Raw genomic sequence first — 25,270 nt, forward strand, 5'->3', positions numbered from 1 at the left:
ACAGGCTCCGGACGCGCAGGCTCAGCGGCCATGGCCCACGGGCCCAGCCGCTCAGCGGCATGTGGGATCTTCCCGGACCGGGGCACGAACCCGTGTCCCCGGCATCGGCAGGCGGACTCTCAACCACTGCACCACCAGGGAAGCCGGTGAAGTATGTTTTGAAGTGTACATATAAGTACAAAATAGAATCAGAATTTCCATTCCTGGCTCATCTGGGTTTGCTAGTGTCAGACACATTGGCAACTTAGTTACTTAGTAACAACTAAGTTACTTAGCAACTTAGTTACTTTTTCTCTTCCTATATAACTTCAAGTGTCTTACTTTTTATCTTAATGATTTAGACAAAAGTAAATTACAAAGGAAGCTAATTTCTTCAAAAGAAACAAACTACTCCCAATGATATTATCAAAGAGCTGCTTTAAAGCTTTTTAAAAGTTAAACTTAAAACAACTGGTATCATTTTTTTCCCTAAACAACATTTTTTTAAAAAGAGAACTATTCACAACAGTTCTTGTGTGTGTGTGTGTGTGTGTGTGCGCGTGTGTGTGTGTGTGTGTGCGCGCGCGTGCGCGTGCACTTTACTCTGTCAAATACCAGGATCTAGAAAAAAGGGTTAAAGGAAATAAGGGGAAAACTCAATAACAAAACCTTGGGAAATCTGATTTTCCTTTGCAAGCAATGACAATACTGAAGAACCCATCCAAGGGGGAGTGGGGAAGAGGGCTCCCTGCTCCAAAGTTCCGGCATCTTCAGCGAGTCAACAAGAGGTGGTTACACAGACAGATTTTACTTAAACTGAAATCTGAAAACATGATACTAATCACTGGTAATGCATAATAAATATGGGATTCCACACAAGCAAAATTAACACATAATCCAACCATCTCTTTTGATGAGTATCTTCACTTTCTCTCCCTAGCTCTGTCGATGGTGATGCTGAACACTCAAATATCAGAGAGGAAGGAGTCCAGAAAGGAGGGAAGAGTGGATACACTGTTGGACATAAAATAAACTGAACGCTATAGTCGCATTTAGAAAACCTTGGGGAAGGGTGTAAAATCAAACACAGATTAAAAGGATGACATAAAATCTAAACCTTCCCATACCCTGGATATATTTCATCTCATGTTATACTAGGAAACATGAAACATTTAGGAGCCTTCACACAAACACACTTACCCTTATAACTTAATTCTACTTTCAATCTTGTTACTCAAGATCTGGTTCAAATTTCCTACTCTGGAAATGTATTTTGCTGTCTCACTCTCTACTAATGGCCCATTATCAGGCCCAGAGCTAAATGTAGTCCTTATTCTCATAATCCACTTTCCAAACCAGATACTTAGTAAGTCTCCTCTCTCCTCAGTACTCAGTCACCAAAGACAATTTCTCTGAATCACAGAATTTCAACAGTTTCTCCCTAAATATATAACTTAATAAGCATGTTCTCCCTCTGATAGTTTTCCTTCTGGTATTTCATTTTGCAAAAAGGTTGGGGTGTTTGCGAACTACATACAGTTGACCCTTGAACGACGTGTGGGTTAATCTGAGTATAATTTATAGTCGGTCCTCTGTATCCGCGGCACCTCCACATCCACGGATTTAACCAACCATGGGCCATGTGGTACTGCAGTATTTACTGTTGAAAGATATCTGTATATTATGTGGACCGCACAGTTCAAACCCACGTTGTTCAAGGGTCAAGTGTGCTTTCATCCAATAATTAAAGTTGGTTCCAAGATGAACACAATGTGGCTTCTTCCTTCAAGGAGTTTACAATCTAGGAAAGAAAATCAAAATCTACACACACACACACACACACACACGGAAAAAGAAGACTATAAGTGTACTATAGAATGAAATGCAGTCAACAGTCACAAGTGCCCAAAAATAATCATTAAAGATCAGCCACTCACTAAGGCTTTTCTGACACTATTGCTTGTATTACTGCATATATTTCTGTGAGATGAAGGCAGCAAGAGACCTTCGGTGTCTGCCTCTGTTGGTGCCTTGGGAAAATCAGTTCTCACCTCTCCCCACCTCAGTTTCTTTATATTTAAAATGGACTGATAATGATGCTTCTCTCACCACCCTTCACAGGGTAATTCTCAGAAGTGAATGAGTCATTCAGTCTCTCTCTCTATGTAAACTGTAAAGCTCTATGAAAGCCAAGGAATTTTTAAATCAACTATACTCCAATAAAATTTTAAAAAATAAAATAAAATAAATAAAACTAATGAGAGGAAATCAAATAAATTAATCTTACTGAAAAAAAGAAGTCAAGGAATTTTTGTTTATAAAATGTCATTTCTGCGGGCTTCCCTGGTGGAGCAGTGGTTGAGAGTCCGCCTGCCGATGCAGGGGACATGGGTTTGTGCCCCGGTCCGGGAAGATCCCACATGCCGCGGAGCGGCTGGGCCCGTGAGCCATGGCCGCTGAGCCTGCGCATCTGGAGCCTGTGCTCCGCAACGGGAGAGGCCACAACAGTGACAGGCCCACGTACAGTAAAAAAAAAAAAAAAAAAAAAGTCATTTGTTCTGTCCATCGACAGACGAATGGATAAAGAAGATGTGGTACATATATGCAATGGAATATTACTCAGTCATAAAAAGGAACGAAATCAGGTCATTCGTAGAGACGGGGATGGACCTAGACTGTCATACAGAGTGAATTAAGCCAGAAAGAGAAAAACAAATATCGTATATTAACGCATATATGTGGAACCCAGAAAAATGGTACAGATGAACCAGTTCGCAAGGCAGAGATAGAGACAGGGATGTAGAGAACAAACGTATGGACACCAAGGGGGGGAAAGCGGGGGTGGTGGTGGGATAAATTGGGAGATTGGGATTGACATATATATACTAATATGTATAAAATGGATAACTAATAAGAGCCTGCTGTATAGCACTGGGAACTCCACTTCGCTGTACAGTAGAAACTAACACAACTTTGTAAAACAGCTATACCCCAATAGAAAAAAAAAAAGAAAGAGAAAAATGTCATTTGTTCAAATGTAGAATTTTTGTAATTTCTACTCACCCACCTTCTAATAAGTACTAGCAATTCTCCTATATCAAAAGGGAATATTTTTTTAATTAACAAGAGTATTCCACAAATGGCTATTATGACAGAAATATTCCAAAGTTAAATTCTTCTGTGGATTGGCAATAAGAAAAAAGTATGAAGGGGAGACGATCCTATTTACAAAAGCCAACAATAACCACAATCTATATAGGAAAAGGATTATAAGGAGTAAGCAAGGCAGCACAAATTAAACCATAACGTGATTAAACAGTAATATCCTATATGTCAGTGAATCACTAGAATCAGCTGTTTAGAATTCAGAAGTAGATATATGTTTTAATGTGGTGATATATTTGCAAGAATTGGACCCCTGTGACATTTGGGGTAAAGGGGTGAGGGGAGAAAAGAGTTTCACTTATGCACCCGTACATAAAGACAATTTATATGACACAATACAAAACTTTTAAACAAAAAAAGTCAGGAAAATGTCAGTTCTTTCTAAAGTGACATACTTTTATGCAATTCAAAACAAAATACCAATGGAATTTTTAACTTGATAACATGATTTCAGAATAAACAAGTGAGAGCAGCTAAAATATTTTTGAAAATGAAGAGTGATAACAGGAAGGACAAAAGCCATACCACAGAGAAGGAACCAAGATGGTGTAGTAGAAGGACTTGCACTCATTCCCTCTTGCGAGAACACCAGAATCACAACTAGCTGCTGGACAACCATTGACAGGAAGACACTGGAACTCACCAAAAAAGATACCCCACATCCAAAGACAAAGGAGAAGCCACAATGAGACGGTAGGAGGGGTGCTATCACAATAAAATCAAATCCCATAACTGCTGGGTGGGTGACTCACAGACTGGCGAACACTTATACCACAGAAGTCCACCTACTGGAGTGAAGGTTCTGAGCCCCACGTCAGGCTTCCCAACCTGGGGGTCCGGCAACGGGAGGAGGACTTCCTAGAGAATCAGACTTTCAAGCCTAGTGGGAATTTATTGCAGGACTTTGACAGGACTGGGGGAAACAGAGACTCCGCTCGTGGAGGGCACACACAAAGCAGTGTGCACATCGGGACCCAGAGAAAGAAGCAGTGACCCCGGGGGAGACTGAACCAGACCTACCTGCTAGTGTTGGACGGTCTCCTGCAGAGGCGGGGGGTGGCTCTATTTCACAGTGGGGACAAGGACACTGGCAGCAGAAGTTCTGGGAAGTACTCCTTGGCGTGAGCCCTCCCAGAGTCAGTCATTAGCCCCACCAAAGAGCCCAGGTAGGCTACAGGCCAAACAACCAACAGGGAGGGAACCCAGCCCCACCCATCAACAGGGAAGCAGATTAGTTTTACTGAGCTCTGCCCACCAGAGCAACAGTCAGCTCTACCCACCACCAGTCCCGCCAATAGGAAACTTACACAAGCCTCTTAGATAGCCTCATCCACCAGAGGGCAGACAGAAGAAGCAAGAAGAACTACAATCCTGCAGCCTTTGGAACAAAAACCACATTCACAGAAAGACAGACAAGATGAAAAGGCAGAGGGCTATGTACCAGATGAAGGAACAAGACAAAACCCCAGAAAAACAACTAAATGAAGTGGAGATAGGCAACCTTCCAAAAAAGAATTCAGAATAATGATAGTGAAGATGATCCAGGACCTCGGAAAAAGAATGGAGGCAAAGATCGAGAAGATGCAAGAAATGTTTAACAAAGACCTAGAAGAATTAAAGAACAAACAAACAGAGATGAACAATACAATAACTGAAATGAAAACTACACTAGAAGGAATCAATAGCAGAAAAACTGAGGCAGAAGAACAGATAAGTGACCTGGAAGACAGAATGGTGGAATTCACTGCTGCAGAACAGAATAAAGAAAAAAGAATGAAAAGAAATGAAGACAGCCTAAGAGTCCTCTGGGACAACATTAAATGCAACAACATTCGCATTATAGGGATCCCAGAAGGAGAAGAGAGAGAGAGAGGACCCGAGAAAATACTTGAAGAGATTATAGTCGAAAACTTCCCTAACATGGGAAAGGAAATAGCCACCCAAGTCCAGGAATCGCAGAGAGTCCCATACAGGATAAACCCAAGGAGAAACATGCTGAGACACATAGTAATCAAATTGGCAAAAATTAAAGACAAAGAAAAATTATTGAAAGCAGCAAGGGAAAAACGACAAATAACATACAAGGGAACTCCCGTAAGGTTAACAAGCCAGAAGGGAGTGGCATGATATACATAAGTGATGAAAGGGAAGAACCTACAACCAAGATTACTCTAGCCTGCAAGGATCTCACTCAGATTCGGTGGAGAAATCAAAAGCTTTACAGACAAGCAAAAGCTAAGAGAATTCAGCACCACCAAACCAGCTCTACAACAAATGCTAAAGGAACTTCTCTAAGTGGCAAACACAAGAGAAGAAAAGGACCTACAAAAACAAACCCAAAACAATTAAGAAAATGGTCATAGGAACATACATATCCATAATTACCTTAAACATGAATGGATTAAATGCTCCAACCAAAAGACACAAGCTTGCTGAATGGATACAAAAACAAGATCCATATATATGCTGTCTACAAGAGACCCACTTCAGACCTAGGGACACATACAGACTAAAAGTGAGGGGATGGAAAAAGACATTCCATGCAAATGGAAATCAAAAGAAAGCTGGAGTAGCAATACTCATATCAGATAAAATAGGCTTTAAAATAAAGAATGTTACAAGAGACAAGGACGGACACTACATAATGATCAAGGGATCAATCCAAGAAGAAGATATAACAATTATAAATATATATGCACCCAACATAGGGGCACCTCAATACATAAGGCAACTGCTAACAGCTATAAAAGAGGAAATCGAGAGTAACACAATGACAGTGGGGACTTTAACACCTCACTTTCACCAATGGACAGACCATCCAAAATGAAAACAAATAAGGAAACAGAAGCTTTAAGTGACACAATGCACCAGATAGATTTAATTGATATTTATAGGACATTCCATCCAAAAACAGCAGATTACATTTTCTTCTCAAGTGCGCATGGAACATTCTCCAGGATAGATCACATCTTGGGTCACAAGCCAAGCCTCAGTAAATTTAGGAAAAATCATATCAAGTATCTTTTCTGACCACAATGCTATGAGATTAGGAATCAAGTACAGGGGAAAATATGTAAAAAACACAAACACATGGAGGTGAAACAATACGTTACTAAATAACCAAGAGATCACTGAAGAAATCAAAGAGGAAATTAAAAAATACCTAGAGACAAATGACAATGAAAACACGACGATCCAAAACCTATGGGATGCAGCAAAAGCAGTTCTAAGATGGAACTTTATAGCTCTACAGGCCTACCTCACGAAACAAGAAAAATCTCAAGTAAACAATCTAACCTTACACCTAAAGGAACTAGAGAAAGAACAAACAAAACCCAAAGTTAGCAGAAGGAAAGAAATCATAAAGATCAGAGCATAAATAAATGAAATAGAAAAACAGAAAACAACAGCAAAGATCAATAAAACTAAAAGCTGGTTCTTTCAGAAGATAAACAAAATTGATAAACCATTAGCCAGACTCATCAAGAAAAAGAGGGAGAGGACTCAAATCAATAAAATTAGAAATGAAAAAGAAGTTACAACAGACACCACAGAAATACAAAGCATCCTAAGAGACTACTACAAGCAACTCTGTGCCAATAAAATGGACAACCTGGAAGAAATGGACAAATTCTTAGAAAGGTATAACCTTCCAAGACTGAACCAGGAAGAAACAGAAAATATGTACAGACCAATCAGAAGGAATTAAATGGAAACTGTGATTAAAAATCTTCCAACAGGGGCTTCCCTGGTGGCCCAGTGGTCGAGAGTCCGCCTGCCGATGCAGGGGACACGGGTTTGTGCCCCGGTCTGGGAAGATCCCACATGCCGTGGAGCGGCTGGGCCCGTGAGCCATGGCCGCTGAGCCTGCGTGTCCGGAGCCTGTGCTCCGCAACGGGAGAGGCCACAACACTGAGAGGCCCGCGTACCACAAAAAAAAAAAAAAAAAATCTTCCAACAAACAAAAGTCCAGGACCAGATGGCTTCACAGGTGAATTCTATCAAACATTTAGAGAAGAGCTAACACCTATCCTTCTCAAACTCTTCCAAAAAACTGCAGAGGAAGGAACACTCCCAAACTCATTCTATGAGGCCACCAACACCCTGATACCAAAACCAGACAAAGATACTACAAAAAAAGAAAATTACAGACCAATATCACTGATGAATATAGATGCAAAAATCCTCAATAAAATACTAGCAAACAGAATCCAACAATACATTAAAAGGATCATACACCACGATCAAGTGGGATTTATCCCAGGGATGCAAGGATTCTTCAATATACGCGAATCAATCAATGTGATACACCATATTAACAAATTGAAGGAGAAAAACCATATGATCATCTCAATAGATGCAGAAAAAGTCTGTGACAAAATTCAACACCCATTTATGATATAAACTCTCCAGAAAGTGGGCAGAGAGGAAACCTACCTCAACATAATAAAGGCCATATACGACAATCCCACAGCAAACATCATTCTCAATGGTGAAAAACTGAAAGCATTTCCTCTAAGATCAGGAACAAGACAAGGATGTCCACTCTCACCACTATTATTCAACATAGTTTTGGAAGTCCTAGCCACGGCAATCAGAGAAGGAAAAGAAATAAAAGGAATACAAATTGGAAAAGAAGAAGTAAAACAGTCACTGTCTGCAGATGACATGATACTATACATAGAGAATCCTAAAGATGCCACCAGAAAACTACTCGAGCTAAGCAATGAATTTGGTAAAGTTGCAGGATACAAAATTAATGCACAGAAATCTCTTGCATTCCTATACACTAATGATGAAAAATCTGAAAGAGAAATGATGGAAACACTCTCATTTACCATTGCAACAAACAGAATAAAATACCTAGGAATAAACCTACCTAGGGAGACAAAAGACCTGTATGCAGAAAACTGTAAGACACTGATGAAAGAAATTAAAGATGATACCAACAGATGGAGAGATATACCATGTTCTTGGATTGGAAGAATCAATATTGTGAAAATGACTATACTACCCAAAGCAATCTACAGATTCAATGCAATCCCTATCAAATTACCAATGGCATTTTTTACAGTACTAGAACAAATCATCTTAAACTTTGTATGGAGACACAAAAGACTCCAAATAGCCAAAGCAGTCTTGAGGGAAAAAAGCGGAGCTGGAGGAATCAGACTCCCTGACTTCAGACTATACTACAAAGCTACAGTAATCAAGACAATATGGTACTGGCACAAAAACAGAACCATAGATCAATGGAACAAGATAGAAAGCCCAGAGATAAACCCACGCACCTATGGTCAACTCACCTACGACAAAGGAGGCAAGGATATACAATGGAGAAAAGACAGTCTCTTCAATTAGTGGTGCTGGGAAAACTGGACAGCTACATGTAAAAGAATGAAATTAGAACACTCCCTAACACCATACACAAAAATAAACTCAAAATGGCTTAGAGACCTAAATGTAAAACCAGACACTATAAAACTCTTAGAGGAAAACATAGGAAGAACACTCTTTGACATAAATCACAGCAAGATGTTTTTTGATCCACCTCCTAGAGTAATGGAAATAAAAACAAAAATAAACAAATGGGACCTAATGAAACTTCAAAGCTTTTGCACAGCAAAGGAAACCATAAACAGGATGAAAAGACAACCCTCCGAATGGGAGAAAATATTTGCAAACGAGTCAACGGACAAAGGATTAATCTCCAAAATATATAAACAGCTCACGCAGCTCAATATTAAAGAAACAAACAACCCAATCCAAAACTGGGCAGAAGACCTAAATAGACACTTCTCCAAAGAAGACATACAGATGGCCAAGAAGCAGATGAAAGGCTGCTCAACATCACTAATTATTAGAGAAATGCAAATCAAAACTACAATGAGCTATCACCTCACACCAGTTAGAATGGGCATCATCAGAAAATCTACAAACAACAAATGCTGGAGAGGGTGTGGAGAAAAGGGAACCCTCTTGCACTGTTGGTGGGAATGTACATTGATACAGCCACTATGGAGAAAAGTATGGAGGTTCCTTAAAAAACTAAAAATAGAATTACCATATTATCCAGCAATCCCACTACTGGGCATATACCCAGAGAAAACCATAATTCAAAAAGACACATGCACCCTAATGTTCATTGCAGCACTATTTACAATAGCCAGGTCATGGAAGCAACCTAAATGCCCATTGACAGACAAATGGATAAAGAAGTTGTGGTACATATATACAATGGAATATTACTCAGCCATAAAAAGGAACGAAATTGAGTCATTTGTTGAGACATGGATGAATCTAGAGACTGTCATACAGAGTGAAGTAAGTCAGAAAGAGGAAAACAAATATGGTATATTAACGCATGTATGTGGAACCTAGAAAAATGGTACAGATGAACCGGTTTGCAGGGCAGAAGTTGAGACACAGATGTAGAGAACAAACGTATGGACACCAAGGGGGGAAAACCGTGGTGGGGTGGGGATGGTGGTGTGCTGAATTGGGTGATTGGGATTGACATGTATACACTGATGTGTATAAAACTGATGACTATTAAGAACCTGCAGTATAAAAACAAACAAACAAACAGAAAAAACAACTAATACTAAAATTTCTTTGGGTTATTTGTATGGAAATATGTTAATATAAATGTTTCAGGGGCTTCCCTGGTGGCGCAGTGGTTGGGAGTCCGCCTGCCGATGCAGGGGACACGGGTTCGTGCCCTGGTCCGGGAGGATCCCACATGCCACGGAGCGGCTGGGCCTGTGAGCCATCGCCGCTGAGCCTGCGCATCTGGAGCCTGTGCTCCGCAACGGGAGAGGCCACAACAGTGAGAGGCCTGCGTACCGCAAAAAAAAAATATGTTTCAGACATTATATGAAATTTCTAAAAATCTTATATGTTCTGGTATAATGTTATAAGTCATGATTCTAGTTATTACTTTAAAATGTATATCTCAGAAATAACTAAATTTCCTTGTCAATTGCATTATTATGAACTTTCATCAAATCTTTAACCGTGGTCATTTTTAGTCTTTTGTCATTTACAGAGAGTTCTGGGTGTACTCTGATGCTTTTGCAAAAATGTTCCTATAAAAGGGTTTCATCTTCAAGGAATTCACGGAAAAGACTCTGACAAGTACAGGTTTCTGGTAACTGACTATACTGCTGAACTGAATGAATAAGCATTTTCAGAACTCTAATGGAAAACTGATGAATTCATAAAAGTGCTAACAAAAGATCAAGATGAAAAAGAAAATTAATTACATGGTACTGAGTGAACTGATGAGGATGATTATAATTTTTGCGACTTTCTGTTTGAATAAATAAAAAAAATCCCACAAGGACTCAGAGGCAAAAAGTATACAAATCAATTTTCACTGCAAAGTAAAGGAGCTGTACAGTGGAGGATTACTGGACTGAATGTCAATATTATGACATAGTATGAATGTGTTTCGTGTCTGGTAATTGCAATCATTGTTGCTTTTGTTGTGGTCTTCCAAAAAAAAAAAAAGAACTGAAGGAGGGGAGGGAGGGTGTCTACTATTGCTCTACTCACCACTGTATCACACCACTTAACATAATGGTTAGCACAAACCGGTACTCAATAATATTTTTGAATTAATGAACAAATAAATAGATGAAGTTCGGTTATCTAAAAAAAAAGCCATACCATATATTAAAACATATTATAAAGCCACCATAGTTAACTATATTGATACAAGAATGGTTAGACAAATTAATGGTATAGAATTGAAAGTCCAAAAGAGTTTATATGATAAACGATGTATCAAAAATTAATGGGGGGCTGTATATTTAATAAATGGTCCTGGAAAAGTAGCTACTGCAAAATAAAAATCAATTTGCACACTAACCTCATACTATATATCAAAATTCCATATCAATTAAACATTGGAAGTAAAAAATGAAGCCAGTATAAAGGAGACAAAAAATTAGGTGAGAATTTATTCAGAGAAAATCTCCAAAGAAAACATCAATATATGAATCTGCATAACAATGTACTATTTCTGTACATCAAAAGCAACTGTAAATAAAATGAAAAGCCCACAAACTGGGAAGCACAATCTGCCGTGAATGACAAAGGAATAACACACTAATCAGTAAGAAAAATACCCAGACCTCAATGTAAGAGCCAAGAATACCAACGAACAACAGAGGAAAAAAAATGTTCAAGCACCCTATTAATCAAAGAAATTCCAGCTAAAAACACTAATAAGCACTCTCCCCACTTCTGGTGGTGCGGTAAGCCTTCAAGAAATCGATTTGATAACAACTTAAAGTCCCAGAAAATATATACATGCTTTTGTCCAGTGATTCCACATCTAAGAATCTTTGCTAAAGAAATCATCAGAGCTGCAGATAAAGATTTAGGAGCAAAAATGGCCAACGCAGAGTTACTGACAACGGCAAGAAAAACTGGAACCATAAATGGATTCTTTCCTTTCCAGCAAAGGCTGTCTATGAAGCACAGAACTTATAATATAAGAAGTTTGGCTTTTGATTTACAGGAAACTCTTTTTCTGTTTTTTCCTTGAGAAATGAATAACAGAATGCCACTGTCAGTTCTCTACCCTTCTCAAATTGATTACCTAATATTTAGGTCATCTCTAGCAAAACAGTGTCTTTTTGATCCTTCAGACTCACCATCTCCTAGGCAACTGATTGGATGAGGAAAAAATAAAGCTTCACTGAGAAATATATAATTTGTAGAGACTTGAATAAATGGAATGACACATCTTGTCCCTCAGCTGGGAGGGGGTAATCGCAGAGGATGGAAAAGAGAAAGAGATGGACAGACAGATAGGCACAACCAGATGCTGCATTTTAGCACTAATTTGTGCGGTAATCTTTTTTCTTTTAAACTGCTTTACTGAGATATAATTTATGTACCATAAAATTCACCCATTTTAAGTGTACAATTCAATGGTTTTTATGTTCTTACAGAATTGTACGACCACGACAACAATCTAACTTTAGAACATTTCTGTCACCCCAAAAAGAAACCTCACGCCCATTAGCAGTCACTTTCCATCCCCACACCCAGCTCTGGGCAAACATTAATCTACTTTCCATCTCTAGGGATTTGTCTATTCTGGACATTCATATAAATGGAATCATATAATATGAGATCTTTTGTATCTTCCTTCATTTAGCATAGTGTTTTCAAGGCCCGTCCATGTTGTAATATGTATCAGTACTTCATTCTTTTTTATCACCAAATAATATTCCATTGTATGGATTAAACCACATTTTGTTCATCCATTCATCAGTTGATGGGCATCTGGGTAGTTTCCATTTTTTGGCTATTAGGGATAATGTTGCTATGAACATTTGTGTGCACGTTTGTGTGTGGACATATGTTTTCATTCTTCTTGGGTGTGATATGCTGGGTCATATGGTAACTATACTTAAAACTTTGAGGAAATGCTACACTGTTTTCCAAAGCAGAGGTACCATTTTGCATTCCCACCAGCAGTGTATAAGTTATTCACAGTATTCCCTTATATTTCTTTTAATTTCTCTAAGATAAATAGTGATGTCCCTTTTTTAGTTCCTCGTATTAGTAGTTTAAGTCTTCTCTCCTTTTTTCTTGATCAGTGTAGCTAAACTTTATCAGTTTCATTGACCATTTCAAAGAGCCAATTGAAACTTCTGGTTTCAGTGATTTTTTACACTGTTTTTCTATTCTCTATTTCATTTATTTCCACGCTGATCTTTATTATTTCCTTCTTTCTGCTTGCTTTGAGTTTAGTTTGCCCTTCTTTTTTCTAATTTCTTAAGGTAAAAAGTTAGGCTATTGACAATCCCACTTCTAGTATATATCCAAAGGAAATTAAATCACTGTTTCAAAGAGATACCTGCACCCTGATGTTCACTGCAGCATTATTCACGACAGAAACAACCAAAGTGTATACTGATGGAAGAATGGATTTTAAAAATGATACAAACACACGCACGCACATGCACATACGTGCACACACACAGAGGAATAGTATTCAGCCGTAAAAAATAAGGACAACATGAATCAACCTTGAGGGCATTAGGCTAAGTGAAATAAATCACAGAAAGACAAATCTTACACGTTCTCACCACCACCACAACCAAAAAAAAAAAAAAAAGTAATGATGTGAGGTAAAGGATGTGTTAAGTAACCTTATTATGATAATCATTTCACAATATATATGTATATCAAACCATTATGTTGTACACTTTAAAATTACACAGTGTTATATGTCAATTATATCTCAATAAAGCTGGAAAAATAAGTTAGGCTATTGATCTGAGATCTGTTTTCTTTGTGAATATAGGCATTTGCAGCTATAAACGTCACTCAAAGCATTGCTTTAGCTGCATTCAATAAATTTTCATATGTTGTGTTTTCATTTTCACTCATTTCAAAGTATTTTATTTTTTTCTTTTCCTTTTTTTAAAAAGATTTACTTATTATTTATTTATTTTAGGCTGCGTCAGGTCTTAGCTGCGGCACGCAGGATCTTCGTTGAGGCATGCAGGATCTTTCACTGAGGCACGTGGGCTTCTCTCTAGTTGTGGCGTGCAGGTTTTCTCTTCTCTAGTTGTGGCGCGTGGGTTCCAGAGCGCGAGGGCTCTGTAGTTTTGCGGCACGCAGGCTCTAGCTGAGGCAGGTGAGCTCAGTAGTTGTGGCACGCGGGCTTAGCTGCCACATGGCATGTGGGATCTTAGTTCCCTCACCAGGGATTGAACCCGCGTCCCCTGCATTGTAAGGCGGATTCTTTACTACTGGACCACCAGGGAAGTCCCTCGAAGTATTTTAAAATTTCCCTTGTGGACTCTTCTTTGACCCACTGGTTATTTACGAGTATGTTGTTTAATTTCTCACAAATATATTTGTGAATTTTCCAAATGTCCTTCTGTTGTTGATTTCTAATTTCATTCCACTGTGGCCGGAGAACATACTTTGCATGATTTTAATCCTTTTAAAATTACTGAGACTTCTTTTATAGCCTAGCATATAGTCTATCCCGGAGAATGCTCCGTGCACATCTGATCACTGGTTGCTTCATGGAAACAACACTTTATTCGTTTCCAGATATCAATAATTTCTTCCCAACACTCTAGGGCCTTACTAGCAGTTTATCATCTTTAATAACAACTATTACTATATTCAGGGAGTGACTCCCCACCCTACTTCAATCTATTACCACCATCTGTCCCTAAATTTATTCTCTTTCCTAATTTTTATCCTCACAATTTCCCTAAGGAAATTAACAAGAGTAATCTCCTTATTTTACAGATTAGAAAACAGAGTATGAGAGTTGCCCAAAGTCCTACAGAAACTTCGGGGGTGTAGCAGAAGGGGGGTCTGGACTCTGCCTACAGCCATTTTTCCTGCAACAAGGCCCTGCTGCCACTGAGCTTATTCAGGTCTCCAGAGAAACACTAATGGAACAAGCAGTTTAGTCCTCTTCTAATGTGCTTCCCCCGCCACATGCACACACACAAACACACCCAGGGGAAGCTTTAAGCTGTTCTTTCTTTCCCTTTCTCGGTGGGGACAAAAGGGTGGCCCACCTAGCACTGTAACTGGGCCTGCTGTCAGCTTGACAGTGGGTTAGGAAGATGGGCCATGAAATGTCCTCATTGTTCAGGGCGTAACAGTCCCAGAGCTTCACAAGCACCAAAAGCCGCAAGTCCAAAGACTAAGCTGAGCCTGCAGGTGACATGGGGGGACCAGGCTGTGATGACAGACCAGGAGGACCAATCTGTGTAATTAAAAGAGAATAAGGAAACTTCAGAAGAAAAGGCCCCCTTTCCAGGGCTTTCTCCACAAGTGAGGACAGCTACTGTCCCAGTACAATACCTCTAATTAACTATTTTCAATTAACCTACCAGCTCTCTTCTGAGAACACTCCCCCCTCCTTGGAAAAGGAGAAGCTCATGTGGGCCTTAGCAAAGGTCAGTCCCCCAGACCAGAGGCGTGTCCTTTCAGGTCCCCTGGGCAGAGACTCCATGGGTCCCTGTATCAGGCCAAAGGCTGGGTCACTATCAGGGACCTCAGCCACATCAGGAATTCTATGATTCCAGAACTCTGAAACATCAGGCTACATGGCTTGTCCTCATAGTCCCACAGGTGGGTTCATCACCTGAACTCAAAATGGCCGCCTCTTTCATGAGGAAGGGGAGAGAATGAACAGAGCTCTTCTCCATGTCGAATCAGGCTTTAATGGTATCAGGAAAAGCTAAGATTCCCTGCATTTCTATCAAAGCAGATAGAGAAGGAAATGGGAATGTTTTGACTACGGGGGACTACCATTCTGTCATCATTATAAAATCGGCCCCTGGGTTCCCAGGTTCTGTCCTGACTCAAGTCCCAGGTGGACCTGGCCTCGCAGTTCACTGGGTCCGCCCACTCAGCCCACTTTCCTTGCCAAAGCCCAGACCAGGGGGACACTCCTAGATACAAGGACCCCAAAAACGATCAAGGTAAAAAATCTCTTTCAGCTTGTCACTTGAAAAACTACCAAAAAAGACTGGCTCTCAAGGTTTAGATTTGGGGAATATTCTCGTAGCATCATCTAACTTGTTTTTTCACGGCCATGGGCTTGAGAAGCATCATCAGTCATTTCTTGCAGTGCCAGCACCACCACCTATGCTCACTCACTCTAACATTACCTGTGCAAGGTAGACTCTGAAGATGATTTTGGACATGCTTAGACAGCTCCTTGCTCTGCATTTTAAAGCCCAGCATACCCCAAAGCAGAGTCCTAACTAGTCTTCAGTGAAACGTGGTTCGGTGGTCAAAGTGAAGCAGGTTTCCTTACATAGGACATCTGAGAGCCTGCGAGACGCTAGTTCATTTGTTAGTCTCTAAGAGGGTGCTTGTGCGTGCAGCTGTACCCAAAAGTTATTTGTCCAGACAGCCAACTTTCTCTCTCTCTTTATGTCCTTATCTCTCTCTTTCTCCCCCTTTTGTGGAATATTTTCTAGGGCTACAATTCTGCACAACATGCGCTGGGAAATACTGGCCAACATCCATTTGAGCTTGTTGCATCGTCTCCTCTCCAATAGATGGAAATATACAACAGCACCCTCTTTTATTACAACATGCCTTATACATGCAAACTTGGGCACACCAAGGTCCAACTCAGAACTTGTGAAAATAAGCACTGCGTACAATGGTGCAATGTGGCTGAACCCAGAGCTATCCTTGGAGCCTGGTGTATTGCACAGAGCTTGTACAATTCCAGCATTCTGCGTCATGTGAATCGTAAACTCCTCTACGACATGAGAAAACTTCAGTTATCCCCACTTATATGGACTCTCTGACTTTTAAAAGGTACCTAAGGCTTTATGCCAGCAATATAAAAACAAAATAAAAAATCAAGTCAGATTTACAAGTGGGTTATGCACTATGCACAGTGTTTAGAACTCCAAATCTTTTTCCCATAGAAACAAAGTCATAAGTGGTGATTACGTTCCCAGACTAACCCATAATGCAGCTAAAACAAGGCACATCTGTAATGTCATCAAGTAAAAAAAATTTTAAACAATGAAATTAAAGAAGAAACAAATTTATTTATCAAGAACACTTATGCTCGGTGGTATACCCAGAGGGGGGCAGGGGGGCAGCCCGTGCCTAAGCAGAAAGGGGCATCCTCTAGAGAAGTGACAAACGATAATGAAGCCAGCAAGGCCAGTTGGCTCTTTATTTCACCACCTGCTGACAACTGAAAACAACATCAGTAATAAAACACTGCTCCTTTGAGGAAAACTGGGTTCAACAAGAAGTGAAGAAGTAGTTAGGGGTACTTGGAGCTATTAAGGAGGAGACCATGGCTTACCAACGTGGATTTTAGTGTAATTCTTTATTGTGTCCAAATTAATATCTATAACTAGAGTCGTGCCTGTAGGAGTCTTTTTTTTTTTATGCTTATCAACAATGATCCTGGTCAGTTGGGGTAAAACAGATGGAACAAGGATGGAGAAACAGATTCCACGAGTTCAAGGAGCAAACATTAGAAGAGAAAGGAAAGGAGCTAAAGAGAACATGTGTATAATGTGAGAGGCCGTAGGTCTGAGATGGGATTGCGTGGACTGAGAACACTAAATCAGAGGAACCAAAGGCATCCTGCTCAAGATTCTCCCCGGGAGAAAGAAAAGGTGGGGAGGAGGAGGAGTTTCCTAGGAGAGCCACCAGGTGGAGCCACCATCACAAAACCACTTCAAGGATGGTCCTCTGGGTGGACTTGGGTGGAAGTCTAAATCATTATTCCACGCAACACTCATGACTCCACTGTTAATGCCTTATCACTAAGACACAGAGATTAAAAGGAGATAAATATAATAGAAGAAAAATTCTAAAAACAATTTTGTCAATGACCCACACACTAAAAATTATAGAAAAAATATGAAAGCAACATCCCTCTAGAATGGCTTCTTTCCACCCATTTCACACCCACCCCTAAGCCCAACAGGCAGTACTACTCAGATAAGAAAATGGACAAGGGCAACATACTCTAACATCAATTACTGGTCCTAACACAGGCTCCTAATAAAACAGAAATGCAGCCAAGGATCATTTACTGTACAAGATCTTTATGGCCCCTTTACTCTCAAACTTTCAAGAATGAAGGCTCATGGGTGTAAAAAAAAAAACCCCAAAAACCATAAATGCACGTACAGATACATTCACACAGGCATATATATTATTGAATGACTATATATGATATTCATCCACGTTCACTGCCAGATGGCAGGCTTTATTTTTATCTTCCCATGCGAAAGAATAGCACAGGTGATAGCCAAGAGCTTCCACAGAATAGTAATGCCTTCTCTTAACTCTTACTCTTCTATCTGTCCATAAAAGCCAGCAATCTAGGTGAAAATGACAGATGATTTGGAAACTTGAAGAAAAATCTGACCCAACACACCACATTTTCCGATTCCTAGTTAACTCGAGGTAACTCACATTTGCTTCTCCAAAAAGAAATTTGGAAGGAAAAAAGTCTTGTTTCTAGAAACAAATCCCCAGATCTCACATCTACCTTAAACAACAAAGCACTAGAAAACCAAAGTGGTTGACATTTTCCATCCTTCACAGCCTATCAAGATCCATGCCACTGTCTCTGAGCCAATACAAGAGTGCCATGGCAGCACGTGCACATTTATGGACACACGCACACACACACTCACTCACGTTCTGATGAGCAGGCCAATGGATACCTCAAGGATATTATTCCAAGTTGCTAAGTAAATGCTAAAGACAAGAAAGCTCGAACAAACGTTTCCCCTTCAGTACAGTCAAGGGAGGGAGGTCACTATGGCCGGATGTGTTTAGGGATTGAATGACAAGTGCTGAAACTATGAGAGAAAGAAAGATAAACAGTAGGTAAAATTCTTCTGACAGCTACAGGCAGCAGACCAAAATGGAGAGCCCTTCTGTGCGCAAACACTAGGCCCATATTATGTTGAGGGGCATGTATGTATCACCCATCAACACACAAAATGAATTCTGGAGAGTTTCTGCACTAACTTTTAAAGCAACAATGTGTCACCAGAGGCAGAGCAGCTGTTGGTCTCTCTGTCAAGGAAAACTTTTGAATTAAACCCGTCTGAAGGACTAAACACACGAGAAATGAGCCTCAAAGAGTCATGTTCTACAATCACAGTCATATCCACATACCAACTTAGAGAGCAACTCTCCCCCATCTCAGCTTGAATCTTATCTCGTAGCGTCAGTGCTGTACCTGTTACAAATAATATCCTTTAAGCCATCAGATCTTTCAGCACTAATCTCTGGAAGGGGCAGTAAAATGCAAATGCATAACAAACCTTAAATAAAGATGGCGAAAGCAGATTATCTTTCGGAAGGCAGATGCCAGAGTAGCAGAGCGACTTAAAAAGATGATTATAAAATACACTGTATATCAGGAGAGCATAACAACAACAACAACAATAATAATAGTAGCAAAGAATAATAAATGTGCAAAATACAATAGAGACTTACCAAACACTGAATTCATGATAAACTGGAAATAGAAACAAGGACATATAAAGCCAACCAGAAACACGCAGAGTGGCTTCACGTTCAGAATGACAGAAGTAAATAAGAGACATATCCCCACCTTGCCAGGAAAAAGATACAAGGAATGTGCAGCACTTTCTCAACATTTCCCAAGTGATACAATAGATTGGAACTGCTTAGAGGCAGGACCAGCTGGTGTTTTCTAGTTTTTCTATCTGCCCCAGCACCTAGCACAGGGCCAGGGCCATAGTAGGCACACAGTAAACATGTGTAATTGAATGTCTGTTAGTACCCACCCCAAAGTGAGTAAGGAACAATGTCCAAAATTATAGGCAGCAGGAGGGGTTCAGAGAGAGGCAGCTTCCCCATGAGGTCTGCTAACAGTGCAAAAACTGGGAAACTACAGCCCTGAAATAGAAGCTGATCCTCACACAGGCCAGCAGGGTATTGATTCCAGCCTGGACACTTAAACTATCACATGGATAAAGTTGATTGGGAAACCCTTATAAGGATGAAACCAAAAGATTTTTTTATTCCATTTTACTTCAAGTAGAAAAGAGTCCATATTCAAATGAACAAAATCCTCCTTGCTCATTTTTAAGGATATATTTATTGTATTTGCTGTTAACTGCTAAAGTACCTATTCTGTTCAATTTTGGTTTGAAACTCGAGGTATGAATATCTTTAAAAAAATTCTGCCATATAGCAAAGTTCCAATTTAGAAGGGCCCATCACTCTCTTATATGGGTTCAATGATAAAAGAAACAAAAGAATAAATCATTCTCAGAAGGAAACAGACAACCTTTTTCTTTCTGGTTCATGAGAATGACTTCTGGCTCTAAGAAAAAATTTTAGATTTTCTGGCTGCAATTTGTCAACATTCTGGAGTCTGGGATAACTTTAGGATATACAACATCCATGCTGCAAGTTTAAATTTAAAAATGACCTCTTAAGCCTTGCGGAAAGCTTGTCTTAACCAGGAAGCTCCTTCACTGTGACTTGGGTAAAGCCCAGAGAAGTGGCCATGGGTGAGAGCAGACATAACTGTCCTCAACAGTGCTAATGTCTGGAATATATAGCTGATGGCTGCCAAGCCAACTGGATGATCTTCTCCCCCCCCCCCCTTTCTCTCAATTTCAGTCACATCTTTTTTCTCAAATAAAAAGCCTGTGGAGTCATTCCAGTACCTCCCTAAATCAACTCTGTAGAGATCTGCAAAGGTTAAAGCTGAAAACTGAAACTAATCGGTCCCCAAACTAATGTTTCCATGGTCCTGGCCTTTTCTCAAGGCTATGAATAGCCTCCTTCAAATGTAGAATATCTTTTGACCTTATGCAGGTGCCTGGGGAGGGCGAGCTCATCCCACACTGTGAGCTACTACAACCCATTCACCCCTGCTGCAAAGTGAGGCACGTCTCCAATGCAAAAATCGCTGGACACAATTGGGCAAACTTCTTCAGCTCAGTGTATCTCAGGTTCAGGACACAATGAAATGGTTCAATTTCAGACTTTTCATAGAAATAGACTTCAATCTTTCTTTATTAAACCATTGCTAAGCCTGCATCAAATGATATGGCCCATATAAAGTGAACAGTCATCTCATCTTTGATAAAGATGAAGAGAAAGAACCTGTGTTAATTCTACCAAATTCACACAGGGTCCAAGGCTGAATCACAAGGTGGACTCGTATACTATAAGAAAATCCCATGTTAGTGAATCAAATTAGCCTGTTACTAAACTCTGAAAGCAACTTCCCTCCATAACAACAGCAACAGACAAAAACATCCAAGAGATTTCTAGGGACAAAGCCTGATGGAAACAAAGGGAAGGAGGAGGCTTCGGTCATTTATGATAACTCATAAAACTTGAAAAATTAGTTGGACGGAAGTGTTTACAAGTGACTAGAATCGTCCCACAGATTTAGCCTCTGATCCTTGTTTTAAGGGGGAGAAAAAGTGGTTTTTCACTGATTTGGGGTGGGAAAAAAATGTAGCTTTTGAGCTCAGCACAATGAACTATTTATGTGGCCTGACAAGGCCAATCAATCCAGCCTGCTGTTTATTATAAGGAGCAGTAGGATATTGTTAGCTCTGGTGGGTGGGGGCGGGGCCAAAGACGGCACTGGCCCTGGTACACAATTCTTCCCTTCAACTGGAAATTTATGTGTGGCCCAGGTGACCCGGGGGTCAGTATGAAGCCTGGGCCAGAATGAAGATGGTTTGTTATGTGTTTCATATTTACAGGACGCCCCCATGTGCTATGGTCTCAGAGCCACTGGCAGATTAGGACCTAAGAGTAAAAAGCTGGTCATAATCAGGCTGTAGGCCTAAGGTGGAGGCTTAGAAAGAAAACATTAAGTCAGTAAGCCGGTCCCTTTAATGCCATTTTCCGGTTACTGAAAAATTCTGTAGGGGACCTCAAAGGTCAGATTTTTCGTTGTAAAGAGACAATTATCTAAAAAGTTCGATTCCTTCATTGATTTAAAGCTCTCAGGTAATTTTGTCGAACCTACCTGGATAATCACCTTTATTCCTTAACTTAATTAATCCCTTATCTTGTTAAATTAATGAATTACCTTAATTCTCTTATTTGCTTTACAAAAACAAGGCTGGCCAGAGAGGCCTTGCCGCTGGTCTACGTGTATGCCATTCCTCGGCCCACTGACCCAAGGAGCATCAGGAGAAACGGGAGAGGCTCAGATCAGCAAGGGAACTCTAGCTCTCCAAGTCCAACGAGGGCAGGCCTCAGGAGTTCTGGAACCTATTTGCAAGAATGCAGGAGGTGCTCTGGGGGATGACTATAGTTTTAGAGCTAGGTAGGCCTAAAAAATTCTTAAAATGGGAAATCCCCTCCATTGGCAGGATGGGGTTTAAAAAAAAAAAACAAGAAAGAAAATCCTATAGCTGCTAAACAGCGTGGGCCTCCAGCCAATATTTCATCTGAATAATTCAAAAAAGGAAATGTAACCCAGGGCAGCTGGAGGGGGTAGAGGAAGAAGCAGGAAGGAAGACAGACACAAAGCTGAAGTCTCAAGCACTATGATCAATGGACAGTTTATTGGACAAATTCTTCTGCAGCCTAAATTTGATGAAAGATTAGCTGTTCTTCCCCATGGTTATGTAAACTTGCCTTTTTTTTCCTTTTAATGGAACTCTTTGCTAATACATTTCCGGCTCCTGCTTTTGAACAGCTCTATGTTTCTCTTTAAGGAAGTAATAAGCCCCTGAAAAGCCTGCAGCTGAAAGCTAATCTACCTCGGGCGTGCTCAGTGTGCACCCGGCCTGGTCCATGGGGAGGATGGGCTCGGGAGAAACTGAGGCAATCCAGTTTCCATTTCAGTATAGAATTGAGTCGGGTTGTCTCTGCCATCTTATAGAATCTCTCCTACCATTTCACACAACAATGTCACAAAGGGCAGATAGGGGAGAAAACAAAACTCCAACAAGCTGATACCTGAAAAATCTGACTTGAGGCCTCAGAAGGGGGAAACAAGATGGTGAAAGGTTTCCTGGTTAGACACATGGATGGATGAGCTATATCTCTGTAAATACTGCCTCCTAAACCGAGAGAGACAAGGCGGAGCCCAGCAGTTAGAGAGAGAAAGACCCTGCTAAAGCCTGCCCTTACATTAAAAAGAGAGCATGGCCAGACGTGCCCGGCTCAGCTGGCATCACAGTGTTCTCTGAAGTCACCCTTCAGCCAAAAAAAATAGATACGAAAGCGAAAGCTGAAGTCCTAGAAAAATCATCGTTTACAAATTTAGTCTACTTTCCCACTGTCAAGAAAATTTTTTTATTAGTTCCCTTTAGTATAGTTATTGGATCGTTACTTGCCGTGTGTGTGAGTGTGTATGCACCCCAAATTTATACAAAAATCAAAACCAAAAGGGCAAACGCCATTCAATTTTCCAGCAATGCAAAATGTGATACAGTTCACCCAGAAGTTTCCAGTTTGGGTTTGTGTGTGGGGAGGGGCTCTTTCTTCTTTGCCATACCTCTCCTGTTGGTTCTTAGAATTGTTTCAGAAGACAGCAACGCATTTCCACTGGACACTTCGTGCATGGGCTTTTCTGGAGCTTTGCTGGAGAGAGGGTCTTTCTTCATCTCTTTCTTTATTTCCTGTGAGGACAGAGAAAAGGAAAACAAGATTGTAGTTTAACATTTTAGAATGTCTCTGACTATGTTAAGCTTCAGCTTTCTGGAAATGAACTATAGTGACCTCAACTCAGCATAACATTTTATTCTATTTTATTTTATTTTAACATCTTTATTGGAGTATAATTGCTTTACAATGGTGTGTTAGTTTCTGCTGTATAACAAAGTGAATCAGCTATACCTATACATATATCCCCATATCCCCTCCTTCTTGCGTCTCCCTCCCACCCTCCCTATCCCACCCCTCTAGGTGGTCACAAAGCACTGAGCCGATCTCCCTGTCAGCAAAACGTTTTTAAAACACCATTTCCTGTATGTTGTAGTTTGTTTTCCTTACATTTATTAGACAAGCACCTGGTCCTATAAAATGTAATAATGTCCAATACAATGCAACCTTCTGTGACTATGGTCATTCCAAGGGATCAAAAAGGCCACCATACAGCTCCAAATGATAGCCTGTTCTATTTTTTGAACAATGACAATCTTTGGCCAAGCAGAATCGCCCCTCAAAGGTCTTCTGGTTTCTATTCTTCCCAACAGGGGTTTAAAGAAGTATATTCCCAAATCACCATTGTGCTCACAATTATGCTAAACCCAAAAGAAGATGATTTCAGTTCATTTACAGTTACCAAGTTCCTCTGGCTTTTTAATCCCTCAGAGAGAAAAATATAAAAGATAATAAAATAAAATAAAGACGATCATTCTAAGCCAGGGGTCGGCAAACTAAGCCCACCACATGTTTTTGTAAATAAAGTTTCATTATAACAGAATCCCCTTCATTTCGTTTAGGTATTTCCTATGGCTGCTTTGATGCTACAACGGCAGAGTTGAGTAGTTGGAACAGACATCCAAGCGAAAACTACCTGGCCCTTTACAGAAAAAGTTTACACCAGGTGGTCTCTTATCAAAGCTCCATTAAGATCTGGATTTTTAAAACCTGATGCCTGATACAATTATTTCAAATTATTGATATTCGAATAATTTACATAATTTTTTCCAAAAGCATTAATAGCCGGAAATGATAGTAACTCACAAAGTGCAGATCTGGGCAGGGTGGGTTCTGGGCTTGTCTGCATCCATGATCACACTGACTTGGGAAAAAGAGAAAGCTAAGGGGCTAGAGCCAAAGCACGGCTGGGTGGCAGGAAGGACTCAAAGATGAGAGATGTGTTCTCTAGAAAGAGCCTGGGACAAGAATTGGACATGGGTCCTTCTATGAATGAACATGAAGATGGAAAATTTGGTGGGAGGCTACAATTTGGCCTGGGCAGAGGTGGAAAAAACAGAACAAAAGCTTGTCAAAACATAGCCACCGCCTGGCAGCTTCCTACACACCCGAGCGTTAGTTACCGTATCCAATTCCCCGATTGCTGGCTCTGTTCACAACAGCCTCGCCCTCTCTCCCTCATGAGGGCCTCACCGGAAACCAGCAACTGCGGTTGGTGCTCTGCTGGGTTGAGAGTTTCAGCTGGCGGCTCAGGCCAACCCAGCACAAAGCGGTGTGCATGCGTGTGTGTGTACACGCGCTCCCACCTCAGCAGCCCCGGCACCTGCTAGAACAGCAGTTGCTGGGGGTTTCTGCAGCCTCACAGGCAGATGGCATCAGGGGACAATCTGCAAACATTGCCAGCCTGAGCCGCATGAAAGGATGCTTTCTTAGTGATGGCTGCCAGCCTGCTATGGCTCTAGAAGTAAACAAGGCACCACAGGGCCTCATTCCCCAATCGTTGCTTCTTTGGGGGTAGAGAAGTTGCTCAAACATCACTCTCCACTGTAGGGCGGGTATGACTGTGCAAACACAAATTTCCCACCTAGACACAACATAACGCAGTGATACAACATCCAATTTTGCCAAGGAGTAATTCAGAGAAATTCAGTGGGTTGCAGGTGACATGGTAAGCACTTGCTTAGCACTAACCACGATGCAGTTAGGCAGGGGTGAGGCGGTG

At 40.6% G+C, this 25,270-nt stretch overlaps 2 protein-coding genes across 2 annotated transcripts in view; both read right to left on the reverse strand.

The window, feature by feature from the left end:
• The window catches only part of SH3KBP1 (SH3 domain containing kinase binding protein 1), a 344,251-nt gene that overhangs the window by 184,523 nt on the left and 134,458 nt on the right, over positions 1 to 25,270 (reverse strand). Inside the window, exon 3 of the mRNA XM_082864220.1 lies at positions 23,162 to 23,285. Coding sequence (XP_082720346.1) covers positions 23,162 to 23,285 — 124 coding nt within the window. The remainder of the gene's footprint in view (positions 1 to 23,161; positions 23,286 to 25,270) is intronic.
• The window catches only part of EIF1AX (eukaryotic translation initiation factor 1A X-linked), a 396,407-nt gene continuing 377,347 nt past the window's right edge, over positions 6,211 to 25,270 (reverse strand). The window contains exon 8 of the transcript XR_014327101.1: positions 6,211 to 7,095. The gene's annotated coding sequence lies outside the window, so the exon portion shown is untranslated. The remainder of the gene's footprint in view (positions 7,096 to 25,270) is intronic.

The sequence above is a fragment of the Leucopleurus acutus genome (assembly GCF_964270905.1).
Source record: "Leucopleurus acutus genome assembly, chromosome: X".
NCBI lineage: Eukaryota > Metazoa > Chordata > Mammalia > Artiodactyla > Delphinidae > Leucopleurus > Leucopleurus acutus.